This window comes from Mesoplodon bidens (genome assembly GCF_964165515.1).
Source record: "Mesoplodon bidens genome assembly, chromosome: 9".
NCBI classification, from domain to species: Eukaryota; Metazoa; Chordata; class Mammalia; order Artiodactyla; family Ziphiidae; genus Mesoplodon; species Mesoplodon bidens.
The window spans coordinates 20,027,438-20,041,444 of record NC_138166.1 but is presented as its reverse complement, the minus strand read 5'-3'; the positions used below and the strand labels follow the sequence as shown (position 1 = coordinate 20,041,444).

Here is a 14,007-nt window from a genome sequence, read left to right as displayed (position 1 = left end):
TCTGTTGTGTTTCTTGCCTAGAGAAGTTCCTTTAGCATTTGTTGTAAAGCTGGTTTGGTGGTGCTGAACTCTCTCAGCTTTTGCTTGTCTGTAAAGGTTTTAATTTCTCCATCAAATCTGAATGAGATCCTTGCTGGGTAGAGTAATCTTGGTTGCAGGTTTTTCTCCTTCATCATTTTAATTATGTCCTGCCACTCCCTTCTGGCTTGTAGAGTTTCTGCTGAGAGATCAGCTGTTATCCTGATGGGGATTCCCTTGTGTGTTATTTGTTGTTTTTGCCTTGCTGCTTTTAATATGATTTCTTTGTGTTTAATTTTTGACAGTTTGATTAATATGTGTCTTGGCGTATTTCTCCTTGGATTTATTCTGTATGGGACTCTCTGTGCCTCCTGGACTTGATTAACTATTTCCTTTCCCATATTAGGGAAGTTTTCAACTATAATCTCTTCAAGTATTTTCTCAGTCCCTTTCTTTTTCTCTTCTTCTTCTGGAACCCCTATAATTCACATGTTGGTGCGTTTAATGTTGTCCCAGAGGTCTCTGAGACTGTCCTCTGTTCTTTTCATTCTTTTTTCTTTATTTTGCTCTGCATCAGTTATTTCCACTATTTTATCTTCCACCTCACTTATCCGTTCTTCTGCCTCAGTTATTCTGCTATTGATCCCATCTAGAGTATTTTTTATTTCATGTATTGTGTTTTTAATTGATGCTTGATTCATCTTTAGTTCTTCTAGGTCCTTGTTAACTGTTTCTTGCATTTTGTCTATTCTATTTCCAAGATTTTGGATCTGGGAAATAGAATCTTGGATCATCTTTACCATCATTATTCTGAATTCTTTTTCAGGTAGACTGCCTATTACCTCTTCATTTGTTAGATCTGGTGGGTTTTTATCTTGCTCCTTCTCCTGCTGTGCGTTTTTCTGTCTTCTCATTTTGCTTATGTTACTGCGTTTGGGGTCTCCTTTTTGCAGGCTGCCGGTTCGTAGTTCCCGTTGTTTTTGGTGTCTGTCCCCAGTGGCTAAGGTTGGTTTAGTGGGTTGTGTAGGCTTCCTGGTGGAGGGGACTAGTGCCTGTGTGTGGTGGATGAGTCTGGATCTTGTCTTTCTGGTGGGCAGGTCCACGTCTGGTGGTGTGTTTTGGGATGTCTGTGGACTTTTTATGATTTTAGGCCACCTCTCTGCTAATGGGTGGCGTTGTGTTCCTGTCTTGCTAGTTGTTTGGCATAGGGTGTCCAGCACTGTAGCTTGCTGGTCGTTGAGTGAAGCTGGGTGCTGGTGTTGAGATGGAGATCTCTGGAAGATTTTTGCCGTTTGATATTATGTGGAGCTGGGAGGTCTCTTGTGGACCAGTGTCCTGAAGTTGGCTCTCCCACCTCAGAGGCACAGCACTGACTCCGGGCTCCTCAATTTGGGATGATGTGTTGTCTATTCATGTATTCCACAGATGCAGGGTACATCAAGTTGATTGTGGAGCTTTAATCCGCTGCTTCTGAGGCTGCTGGGAGAGGTTTCCCTTTCTCTTCTTTGTTCTCACAGCTCCTGGGTCTCAGCTTTGGATTTGGCCCCGCCTCTGCGTGTAGGTCGCCGGAGGGCGTCTGTTCTTCGCTCAGACAGGACAGGGTTAAAGGAGCAGCCTCTTCGGGGACTCTGGCTCACTCAGGCTGGGCGGGAGGGAGGGGCACGGAGTGCGGGGCGAGCCTGCAGCGGCAAAGGTCGGCGTGACGTTGCACCAGCCCGAGGCGCGCCGTGCGTTCTCCCAGGGAAGCCGCCCCTGGATCCCGGGACCCCGGCAGTGGCGGGCTGCACAGGCTCCCGGAAGGGCGCTGTGGGCAGTGACCTGCGCTCGCACACAGGCTTCTTGGCGGCAGCAGCAGCAGCCCCAGCGTCCCACGCCCGTCACTGGGCTCCGCGCTTTCAGTCGCGACTCGCACCCGTCTGTGGAGCCCCTTTAAGCAGCGCTCTTAATCCCCTCTCCTCGCGCACCAGGAAACCAAGAGGGAAGAAAAAGTCTCTTGCCTCTTCGGCAGCTCCAGAGTTTTCCCGGACTCCCTCCCGGCTAGCTGTGGCGCATTAGCCCCCTTCAGGCTGAGTTCTCGCCGCCAGCCCCAGTCCTCTCCCTGCGCTCTGACCGAAGCCCGAGCCTCAGCTTCCAGCACTGCGCGCCCCGGCGGGCGAGCAGACAAGCCTCTTGGGCTGGTGAGTGCCGCTCGGCACCGATCCTCTGTGTGGGGATCTCTCCGCTTTGCCCTACCCAGGTATGTGGGGAGTTTCTTGCCTTTTGGGAGGTCTGGGGTCTTCTGCCAGCGTTCAGTAGGTGTTCTGTAGGAGTTGTTCCACGTGTAGCTGTATTTCTGGTGTATCCGTGGGGAGGAAGGTGATCTCTGCGTCTTACTCTTCCGCCATCTTACCCGGAAGTCTTGATCCAGTCTTACTGCGCTGGTCTGAGTTGTCGCAGAAGTCGCCTGGCTGCTCGCGCCCCCCACCCCTTGCAGCTGCTCACTGCAGAGCGGACCCAGCAGCGCAGGGTAGAGGGCCTTTCTGAGGAGGAACCGCCTCTGTTTCTAGACCCTGTGGTTTCCGGTGGCTCCCCTTCTGCTCCCTGTCCTCCTGCAGCTCTCGTTTCTGCCCCTCTGATCTCCCTCTGCTTGTCAGTTCTGCAAATCTGAAGCCCTCTTCCGACCCATGCACCTCCTTCTGCTGAGTCGGTTTCCCCTGTGAAACCTTTGCTGATCCCCTTCAGTCAGGGCCGACCACTTCCTGGGTGCTGCTTCCTCTCTTGGTGCACACATGGGGGCACACTAACCGGGCTGCTCGCCCGTGGGCGCCTTTGTGCAAATTAGAGCAAGGCACTTTATACAACTTCCAACTGCTGGAAACCCATCTTAATGAGTGTGTGAGTCTAGGCCGTTTACCCTGTGAGTGGTGCCGTGTGTGTGTGTGTGTGGGGGGGTGTGCCTGACTGTGTGGTTGTGCTCCGTGGCCTCGTCTGTGTTGGAATTTGTATGAATTGTCTGTATTGCCAGCACCGCCTGTCTGACCCAGGGCAGGTCCTCAACAACCATTTGCTAATAAGCTAAAGGAAAAGCAAAGGTGTGAAATACCTGCCACGCTTTTTTCTGGAAAAATAGCAGGGAAGGCATACCTGACAAGGCCTTCTGCACTGAACGTTATGGATATATTGTAATGCCAAGACATTTTTTTTTTTTCTTCACATCTCAGTGTCTCTGAAATCACAGTTATCTTAGTCAGTGTGTAATGGTGGGTGAGGGCATAGCCCTGGAGCTGGACTGCCTGGGTCTGAATCTCAGGTCTGCCACTTACACAGTTACTTGTGTGACTCTGGGCGTGTTACTTAACCTTTCTGTGTCTCAGTTTACTGGTCTGTAAAATGGGGATGATAACAATAGTTCCTACTTCATGGGGTTGTTGTGAGAATTCAGCGAACTCTTATATGCGCAGCACTTAGAATATCACCAGGCACGTAATAGCAAGAGATATGAGTGTTAGCTATTATCAGTATCATAAAAGACTACATATCCACTTAATATACTGTTGTTTTTAACCCTGAGATGCTGTTTTAGTCCACTGGAGTACAGCTTACATGGATAGCATCTTGTGTCGGTGTCTGTGGACTGGTCCCATTATATGTGCTGCGGTCCCACACCATCTCCCGCCCACACCAGTTTTCTGGTTGCTGCAGCAAAACATGCACGGTACACAGACAGGAAACCAGCAGGCTTTGTTTTTTCTTCCTAATATGGCAGAACAGTAAGAGGGAACCACCAGGGCCCTATATAGACAAGGCTCCTTTCAGAACTTAAACTTAACTTCTTTCATGCTCTAAAGCTTAGACTGGTAAGAAATCTTGGCTGTGTAAAACTAGAAACCAGAAAAAAATTGGTTTTGAAAAAGTGATTTTATTTATTTATTTTTTGGCTGCGCCGTGCGGCTTGTGGGATCTTAGTTCCCCGACCAGGGATTGAACCCAGGCCCCTCTGCAGTGAGAGCACGGAGTCCTAACCACTGGGCCGCCAGGCAAGTCCCTGAAAAAGTGATTTTAATGTAAAGTTTTTGTCTGATTGCAGGGCAACTTTCCTTTGATGATTTTCAAGGAAGCTGGGCTACGAAGTGGCAAAAGGTAATGGCTGTTCTGGGGCCAAGTTCCGCATCAGAAGCCTCCGGGGTGCGCTCAAGTTAGACAGTAGATGAACGTCGCTCCCCAGATAGTTGTGGGTTCACCTGGTCTTCAGTGCTCACTTGTGGCTGTAAGGCCACGTGAGGGGATGGGGTGGCTCATCGCTGAATTGTGTAGGACGACTTTTCCCTCGTCTCTCATGCTCGCTTTAGCAGCTGCAGCCGTGCGGGCAGCCGTGCGGGCAGCCGTGCGGGCAGCCGTGCGTAACTCCTGCTCGCTGCCCCACCCTGTTGAGCTCTCCTTCGGGTTAAGCAAGGTCTGACTAATGCATTCTTTGGAGATGCTCTGCTCGTTTTCCTTATGAGGCTAAATGGCTTTTCCTAGATCACATCACTGCAATTGACTTGACCCTCAACTTTGAGAAATACTCTTACCTACTCTGCAGCACAGCCGAAACTCCCACAGCAGCTGGAGAACATTGATTTGGGGGTTTGGCACCTTTTTCTTAGTTGAACAAAACGGTATATAAGTAAATAATACAGGGATGATCTGAAACTTCACCCTCTTTAATTCGATTTATCTCAACCCTGGATTTGATGATATTTCTATGTAGAACTGGTCAACTTTAGCCCTGTCAGAGGGGGTGTTTAATTCCCAGAAGGAGTATCCACGAGGAACTTTCTCCAACAGGCCTTCTTCCCTTCAGGACTCACTTACCTTCAGGTTTCAGAAATGATAGGTAGGCAGTTGTTCTTACTCTCCTATTCTAGAAAGTGGAGAAGCAGATAGTGAGAATATGTTTACCTTGACTCGAATCAGCCAGTGGAGGCACTAGCGTTATCCCTAGCTCTGCACTGCGCACCCCTGTAGGTCACATCAGAGACTTTGTTTTCTAAAGAAGCACATACAATCTAAGGTTAAATATGCAAACGGGGACATACATACTTATGGTTATCTTTTCCTTTATATAAATGTGGAATTTCCATCTCTGCCCAAATCTTTTTAAAAATTTTTTATTTTTTGAGAAATGTCAGCAAAGAGGGCAGAGGAATTACCTTACCTAGGGTGAGGATGCCCTGATGCAGCCTGGGTGGTCAGAGCCAACTGGAAGCCCACAGAGAACCTGACTCACAAGCGTATTCTGTTAGGTCTTTATTTTTTTTAATTGGCTGTCAACATTTAGAATTCAGGCAATTTTACATAAAAGACCTCTTGAGAAATCGGAAGATCCACCCAGGCTTGGCTCACATGGTGAGGTTAGCTGGAGCCGGGTTGAGGCTGCCTGTCGGCCGAGCCGTGTGTTCCTCGCTTCTCAGGGTCTGCTCATGTATGTGATTTGTCTGGCCGTGCGTGCATGTGAATTGTGACTCATCTAAGCCAGTGTCCTCCTCTGCTTTATGGCCAGGTATCAAACACTTTCCAGAAAGGCCTAGGTGTGAGCGGTGGTTAAAAGGCCACCAGGAAGGAGAATAGTTGGTGCCATCAAGACCCACGTGCTGCTTCTAGTCCCACTTGGCTTTCAGGGGATGGGAGTTTAGGCCGGCTGGGTTGGGTGCCCTGAATTTGCTGAGCTGTCTCCTTCCTCTCCATCTCTTCATTAAGCCTGAAAGTCAGGACCACAGTGTCCTCATCCAGGGGGTGGGACGTTTTTCAAAATATGAAAGAAAGTGGCCAGTGACTGCTCCGGCCCATTCGGAGGCTTACAAGCGCAGCTATTGCAACAAAAGGATAAGCTTCCTGTTTACCAGCCGGCGTGAGACAAAGTGGTTGTGCTTCCTGGCCATGTGGGACTTGGCACACAGGCTGCGTTCTGTCCCTCAGGACAGTAGGGCTGAATGCCGGCTCTGTGCTCAGCCCTCGCCCCCATGGCCTGGGTCCTGGATGCGGGCCACCCTTGGGAGGGCACTTCGGCTTGGGCTCCAGAACCGGCCCTGGCGTTCTGAAAGGGAAGGCGGCCTCGCCCCCTTGCTGGCTTCCTCCTCAGCTTTCCTTTCCCTGTGGGGTCCAATCCAGGCAGCGGCCCTTGGCATGAACCTGAATCTAACCATAAATTCACATCTTTTGTTTTTCAGTCTCTAGGAAGCAGGATGTCAATGCCTCTGGGGAAACAGATCTTTCTTACCAGCCTGGCGGCTAGCGGGGGCTACGCCCTCTTGTACTACCTGATACAGAGTAAGTATCCGATGAAGCGCCCGAGGCAGGGCCGCCTCCTAGTTCCCTTGCCCCCGTCCCTCCATCAAAGGAAATACTTCAGATGCTTTCAGCAGGTTAGAGAAAGAAGGAAAGGACTATTTTTAGAAGCCAGTACGCCCGTTCCATTGGCTATAGCTTCCTTCTTATCCTGTAATCCCAGTTTTCCCAGGAGCCACAAGAACAAATCAAAGGAATAGGACCCATTTGCATAAGGAGCCTCAAAAAAGCAAGATAGGCTTCCACTCCAGTGCACATGCAGTAGATCCATCAAGATTTCTGAGATTAGAGAAAGAACAGAGGGAGGGGGAACACCAGATGGTTCACAGGTGTGGAAAACTGGCTCTTTGTCAAGTGTCCTCGGCCTGTTTGCCTTGCCATTCTCTGCTGTTGATTTAGTGGAGGACGGGACCTTGCGCAGCGGACTCTGGCAAGAGCAGAAAATAAAAGCAGTGTCCAGGCCGGCGAAATCCTGGCAGATGCAGCTTCCATCGTCTGCTCCCAAATTTGAATTTGTAAAGACAGGCGGCGATTATTGTGAGCAGCAGAGACATTTAAGGGCATTTCCCGGCTCCTGGGTGCGAAGCGGCAGCAGTGGTTTTCTCTAGACTGACTTTCTTTGAGGATCTTTTATGCCCGCCCAGCTTGGCTTCTCACCCTGACTCCGCAGCGCTGTTACTTCCTGCCAGGATGTGAGGATCACCCGCAGCCAGGCCAGCGGCCACGGCCCCTCCACCCGTTCTTCCCCACCTTCCTTCAGGGCGGGCCCAGAGGTCTCCGAGTCTGGAGGTGGCCGGAGATGAGCATTCCCAGGGATAAGTCAGACCGGAACAACCCAGCAGCCCCTCCCCTCTGCCAAAGGGACGGAGGCAGGACCTGACAGGAATGAGTACAATTTGGGGTCAGGGGCCCGGCAGCCTTTCCCCTGTAGGAGGCCGGGGTTGGCTGACAGCGATAGTCCAGTGGCCTCTGCAGCCAACTCCGGCTCTAGACTAGCTGTGTGGCCTTACGGGGGGCTCTGGCTTCTTCCTGGGCCTCAGTTATCGATGTGATGAGGGGTAATATTAGTGCCTGTGTGCGAGGATGTTGTAAACATTAATCTCACAACTTGTGGGATACTGAGAAATCGCTCAGTGAAGATGAACTATCTGGAGCCAGCCTCTGCTTCTCCTCAGGGCTGGCACCTCGTTCATGCCTGCAGCATCCCCTCTCCTGGGAAGCAGCGCTGGAGGGGCATTCTCCTTGGCCTCTGCAGGCTCAAGCCGCCTTCCCAGTCCATTACTGTGGTTGGGCCTACAGAGGGAAGTCTGTCTTGTTGCCGAACACAAAACCTTACTTGGGAAGCTCACCGTCCTTTGCTCTCTCCTTGGGGCAGCTTGTCCCACCTTACACTTTCAGGGAGGTGCTTCCTGGAGTTCTAGTAGCCTTTGGGCCAAGGATACCTGAGGCTGAGAGTAGTTGGTAAGCTTTATCTACATGAAATGTTGGCATCCATCTATAAACTTGACAGGTTAGCGTTTTCGTGTCCTGTTGCGTGGCCTGAGGGTTTTGTTGTTGTGGTGGTCTATTTTATGCTGGTGTATCGGGACCTTCCTCTTAGTGGAAGGAGCAATGTTCAGAAGTCAAGGCGTAGATTCTGGCCCCAGCTCTGCCTTGGATTAGCTGTATCACTTTGAGCAAGTCATGGAACCAGAGGACTTAGAACTGAAAGAAAACTTAGAGAAGATCTGATCAGACCCCTTAGACGAAGAAGAGAGGCAACGAATGAGGTGAGGAAATAAGAGATGAAGAAATTGAGGCACAGAAAGGTGCAGTACCTTGCTCAAGGTCATCTGCCACATCCCTGCAGATGCTGACTTCCTATGTTTTGGTTTTGGAGTCTCTAAAATGGACAGTTCAGGGCTTCCCTGGTGGCGCAGTGGTTGAGAGTCCGCCTGCCGATGCAGTGGACACGGGTTCGTGCCCCAGTCTGGGAAGATCCCACGTGGCGCGGAGTGGCTGGGCCCGTGAGCCATGGCCGCTGAGCCTGCGCGTCCGGAGCCTGTGCTCCGCAACGGGAGAGGCCACAAGAGTGAGTGGCCCGCGTACCACAAAAAAAAAAAAAAAAAAAAAAAAGGACAGTTCAGAGTAGATGGCCCCTAATGATAATTCCACCCATAAATTTCATGTTTCTGTTGCCATGTTGTACGTGAATTACATCATCTTACTTTCTAGGGAGAGCATACCTGACCAAGTTCAATTAAAAAAAAAAGTAACCATTTTCTTTCCCACTTAGAAACTTTTTCCAGGGCTTCCTATTACCAGCTGGCGTTGGAGCATCTGCACAGCCACCCTGAGGCACTGGAAGCTCTGGGCACTCCTCTCAACGTTCACTATCTCCGACTCACCGACAAGTACAACTTTGTGGACATTGCCGATGCAAAGGTAACGTGCTCCCCCTGCGAACTGCAGGCCGGGTGCCTACTGAGCTGAGGAGGGGCTGCCGTCCTCCGGAAGGAGTCTTGGAGGAAGCTGGAGAAAGATATGGGATGGGAAAACCCACTACGTACAACTGCCGCTAGGTGGTACCTAGCACCGTTTAAAAAAGCATTATGGATTAATTTATTTTCATATAGTTTTTTTCCTTTCTGGGGAATTGATGTGGCACGGAAAGCCCTGTTTGTGCTCAGGTCGCCGTCTTGAAAGGGAGGTTGTAGAGAAATGATCAGTGGTGGTTTGCCAGTTATTTCAGCTTTGAACTTGAAATACACCTAAACTCTAGTTTTAAAGCTTATTTACATTGCTTCCATGGAATGCCAGTCCATTTTTTCAGCTGTATCTTATCTTCTTTTATAGTTCAACTGATAAAACTCAGCTGAATATAAGAAGTATTTTCTTCTTCTCTTTAATATGTTTTGAGTTGGAGGAATGATTCTCAGTTGTGTGGGGAATACAGAGATGCAGAAGGCTTTCAGGGAGTTTGTAGTTTAAAATTCCAGCATAAGACAGGGTGAAGCAGATGCCTTAGTAGAGGCCTAGGAGGGAGAGGTTAGTGGCCTGGGAGGTTGTTGTGATGACAGGGAAGGCCATGCTGAGCAGCTTGTACACGAGGGCACATTGCTGTGCTCCCTGCCAGTGTGTTGAGGAGCGTAGGTACAGCTGCCCAGGGAGGGTGTGGGCAGGGAGAATGGGCTGAGGCAACCAGAGGGCTGTGACATCACCTTGTGAGGTGTGTGCACTTAATTGTGACAAGCAGAAGCCCTGAAATATTTGGAGGACAAGAGTGAGCTGATCTGACCTAGTTTTTTTGGTTTGTTTTTATTATTTTTAATGGAAATAGTTTTATTAGAGATATTCTCCCCCTAACTACAAAAGCAATTCGTGCTCAAGTATTCTGATAAGGATAATTGATGATTTTTTAAAAAAAGTTAATTGAAGTATAGTGATTCAGTTGTTTGTTCTTGCAGATTATATTACATTATAGGTTATTACAAGATATTGAATATAGTTCCTTGTGCTATACAGTAACTCCTTGTTGCTTATCTATTTTATATATAGTAGTGTGTATCTGTTAATCCCATACTCCTAATTTACCCCTTCCCCTTTGGTAACCATAAATTTGTTTTCTATGTCTGTGAGTAAATAAATTCATTTTTATTTTTTAGATTCCACATATAAGTGATATCATATAGTGTTTGTCTTTCTCTGTATGACTTATTTCACTAAGCATAATATTCTCTAGGTCCATCCATGTTGCTGCAAATGGAAATATTTCATTCTTTTTCATAGCTGAGTAATAGTCCATTTTGTGTGTGTGTATATGTGTATACATACCACATCTTCTTAAGCCAGTTGTCTGCTGATGGGCCCTTGGGTTGTTTCCATGTTTTGGCTATTATAAATAGTGCTGCTATGAACATTGGGGTGCATGTATCTGTTTGAATTACAGTTTTTGTTTTTTCCATATATATATACCCAGGAGTGGTATTGCTGGATCATATGGTAGCTCTATTTTTAGTTTTTTAAGGAACCTCCGCACTGTTCTCCATAGTGGCTGCACCAATTTACATTCCCAGCAACAGTGTAGGAGGGTTCGTTTTTCTCCATACCCTTTCTAGCATTTATTATTTGTAGATTTTTTGATGATAGCATTCTGACTGGTGTGATACCTCATGGTGGTTTTGATTTGTATTTCTCTAATAATTAGCAATATTGAGCATCTTTTCATATGCTTGTTGGCCATCTGTAGGTCTTCTTTGGATAAATGTCTTCTGCCCATTTTTTGATTGCTATTGAGTTGTATGAGCTGTTTGTATATTTTGGGTATTAACCCCTTGTCGGTTGCATTGTTTGCAAATATTTTCTCCCATTCTGTAGGTTATCCTTTTGTTGATGGTTTCCTTTGCTGTGTACAGGCTTTTAAGTTTGATTAGGTCCCATTTGTTTATTTTTGCTTTTATTTCTTTTGCCTTGGGAGACTGATCTAAGAAAATATTGCTACAATTTATGTCAAAGAATGTTTTGCCCATGTTCTCTTCTAGGTAATTTATGGTATCATGTCTTACATTTAGGTCTTTAAATCATTTTTATTTTATTTTTGTATATAGCGTGAGGGAATGTTCTAATATCATTTAGTTACATGTAGCTGTCCAGCTTTCCCAGCACCACTTGTTGAAGAGACTGTCTTTTCTCTGTGGTATATTCTTGCCTCCTTTGTTGTAGATTAATTGAACATAGGTGTGTGAGTTTATTTCTGGGCTCTCTATTCTGTTCCATTGATTTTATCTTTTTGTGCCAATACCATGGTGTTTTGAGGCTTCGTAGTATAGCCTGAAGTCTGGAAGTGTTATACCTCCAGCTTTGTTCATTTTTCTCGGGGTTGCTTTGGCAATTCTGGGTCTTTTGTGGTTCCATATAAATTTTAGGATTATTCTAGTTTTGTGGAAAATGTCATGGGTAATTTGATAGGGATTGTATGAAATCTATAGATTGCTTTTGGTAGTATGGTCATTTTAACTATTTTTCCAATCCAAGAGTGTGGGATATTTTTCCATTTCTTTGAATCCTCTTCAGTTTCCTTTATCAGTGTTTTATAGTTGTCAGCATATAGGTGTTTCACCCCCTTGGTTAAGTTTATTCCTAGAGTATTTTATGTTTTTTGAAGCAATTTTAAATGGGACTGTTCTACTTTCTCTTTCTGATATTTCATTATTAGTGTAAAGAAATGCAACAGATGTCTACAAATTAACCTTGTATCCTGCTACCTTGCTGAATTCATTTATTCTAATAGTTTTTGTGTGGTGGTTTTAGGGTTCTCTATATAGAGTATCAGGTCATCTGCAAATAGTGACAGTTTTACCTTTCCTTCCAATTTACATACTTTTGTGTGTGTGTCTGATTGCTGTGGCAAAGACTTCCAGTATAGTATGTTGAATAGAAGTGGTGAGAGTGAGCAGCCTTGTCTTTTTCCTGAATTTAGCAGGAAGGCTTTCAGCTTTTTACTGTTGAGTATTATGTTGGCTGTGGGTTTGGCGTAAGTGGGCTTAATTATGTTGAGATGTATTCCCTCTATACCTACTTTGGTGAAAGGTTTTATCATGAATGGTTGTTGAATTTTTATCAACTGCTTTTTCTGCATCTGTTGTGGTGATCATGTGGTTTTTGTTAATGTGGTGTATCACATTTGATTGATTTGTATATGTTCAGCCATCCTTGTGACCCTGGAATGAATCCAACTTGATCATGGTGTATGATCCTTCTTATGTATCATTGGATTCGGTTTGCTAATATTTTGTTGAGGTTTTTTTTGCATCTATATTCATCAGAGATGTTGGCTTGTAATTATCTTTTTTTGGTAGCGTCTTGATTTGGTTTTGGGTGCTGGTGACCTCATAGAATGAATTTGGAGGTGTTCCCTCCTCTTCAGTTTTTTTAAGAATACTTTGTCTGTTTGGTAGCATTCCCCAGTGAAGCCGTCTGGTCCTGGACTTTGTTTGCAGGGGATTTTTAAGTTACAGATTCTTTCCCTTGCAGTGATCAGTCTGTTCACTTATCTGTTTCTTCTTGATTCAGTCTTGGCAGGCAGTATGTTTCTAGAAACTCGTCCATTTCTTCTGTGTTGTCCAGTTTGTTGGCATATAACTGTTCACAGTATTCTCTTATGATTCTGTATCTCTGTGATAACTGTTGTTATTTCTTGTTTTATCTGGGTCCTCTCTATTTCTTGGTGAGCCTGGCTAGAGGTTTGTTGATTTTGTTTATCTTTTCAAAACACCAGCTCTTGGTTATACTGATCTTTTCTGTTGTTTTTTTGATCTTCATTAGTTCCTTTCTTCTGCTGGCTTTGACTCCTTTAGATGGTAGGTTAGATTCTGTGAGATTTTCATTTCTTGAGGAGGGTGTGTATTGCTCTCAGCTCTCCTCTTAGAACTGCTTTACGGTCCAGGTCAGAGTATGGACCAATTTGCTAGGAACAGTTCCCCCTTTTATTAAACAGTGGACTTTTGTTTTTTGGGTTTTTTTTTTCTATTATGAAAGTTTCAAACATACAGAAAATATCAAAGAATTTATGCTGTGGAACCCCTATATCTGCTACCTGGATTCTATAACTAATATTTTGCTCAGTGTGCTTTATCCCATACCTGTTTGTCTAGCTCTACATTATTTGTTCTTGAACCTATCTTATTTTCAAATATCCATACACTTCACCTTTAAATACATAAGCCGTATATATCATTAACTAGAGCTTAATATATATTTTTTGAGGTAAAATTTACATTCTGTGAAAGGTGTACATCTAACTGTCCTGATGAATTTTAACAAATGCATCCACCTGTGCAACTCAAGCCCCTACCTACGTGTAGACTGTTCCCTCACCTGACAGCTGCCTCATGCTCTTCCCAGTTGGTCCTCTCACATCCCCACAGCTCCAGCAGAGGCACTTTCTGACATTTTTTTCCCAACCTAGTTTGGTCTAAGACATGGAATCATGCATTATACACTCTTGGGTAAGGCTCTTTCACTCTACATGTTTCTGACCTTCATCCATGTCGTTGCATATATTGGTAGTTCTTTTTTAACTGTGGATTTTAAAATAATCATTGCAAGTACTCAGAGCATTGAGTTTGGCACATAAGGTCTCCTTGCCACTGCCCCTGACCTCACCAGGCCATCCAAAGAGGGGCAGGGCATTTGCAGGGAGCCAGATGGGCTCAAGTTCGAGAACAACCAGGTTCTGTGGCTAATCCCTGGATTTCACAGGTTCTCTCTTGAGAGCACAGCACTATATACACTTAGCTCTCTCATTTTATACCCCCAGTTGAAGATTCCTGTCTCTGGACCCAAGTCAGAGGGCTATCTCTATGTCAGCTCGTCCAGAGATGCCCCCTTTACGAGGTATGATGGGAAAGTGGGTGGGAATCCAGCGGCAGGAGCAGAACCTTCTGATGGAAACGATTTCCATTTTCAATTTAGTTACATGATTATATGATTGTGGCAGTAAGGATTAGTTTCTCAAAGCTTGAGAAATTTCACAGCTTGGACAGCATGCCACTACTTGGGCCCTTAAGCTCAGTCCAGACATTTTATCCAGTGCACGGTACCGAATTTGAAGAACTTTACAGTTGTAGTGGTCTAGGTCTGCCATAACTTGATGCTTTGTCACAGCTTCCAACACGGCTGCCTCCGTCGTTACAAATGAATAAA

At 46.0% G+C, this 14,007-nt stretch overlaps 1 protein-coding gene across 1 annotated transcript in view; it reads left to right on the top strand.

The window, feature by feature from the left end:
- COA1 (cytochrome c oxidase assembly factor 1) overlaps nucleotides 1–14,007 on the top strand; it is a gene marked incomplete at its 5' end in the record, with an annotated part of 103,131 nt that overhangs the window by 86,230 nt on the left and 2,894 nt on the right. The window contains 4 exons of the mRNA XM_081243652.1: nucleotides 4,085–4,137; nucleotides 6,207–6,306; nucleotides 8,600–8,748; nucleotides 13,622–13,698. Of these exons, the coding sequence (XP_081099778.1) occupies nucleotides 4,085–4,137; nucleotides 6,207–6,306; nucleotides 8,600–8,748; nucleotides 13,622–13,698 (379 nt within the window). The remainder of the gene's footprint in view (nucleotides 1–4,084; nucleotides 4,138–6,206; nucleotides 6,307–8,599; nucleotides 8,749–13,621; nucleotides 13,699–14,007) is intronic.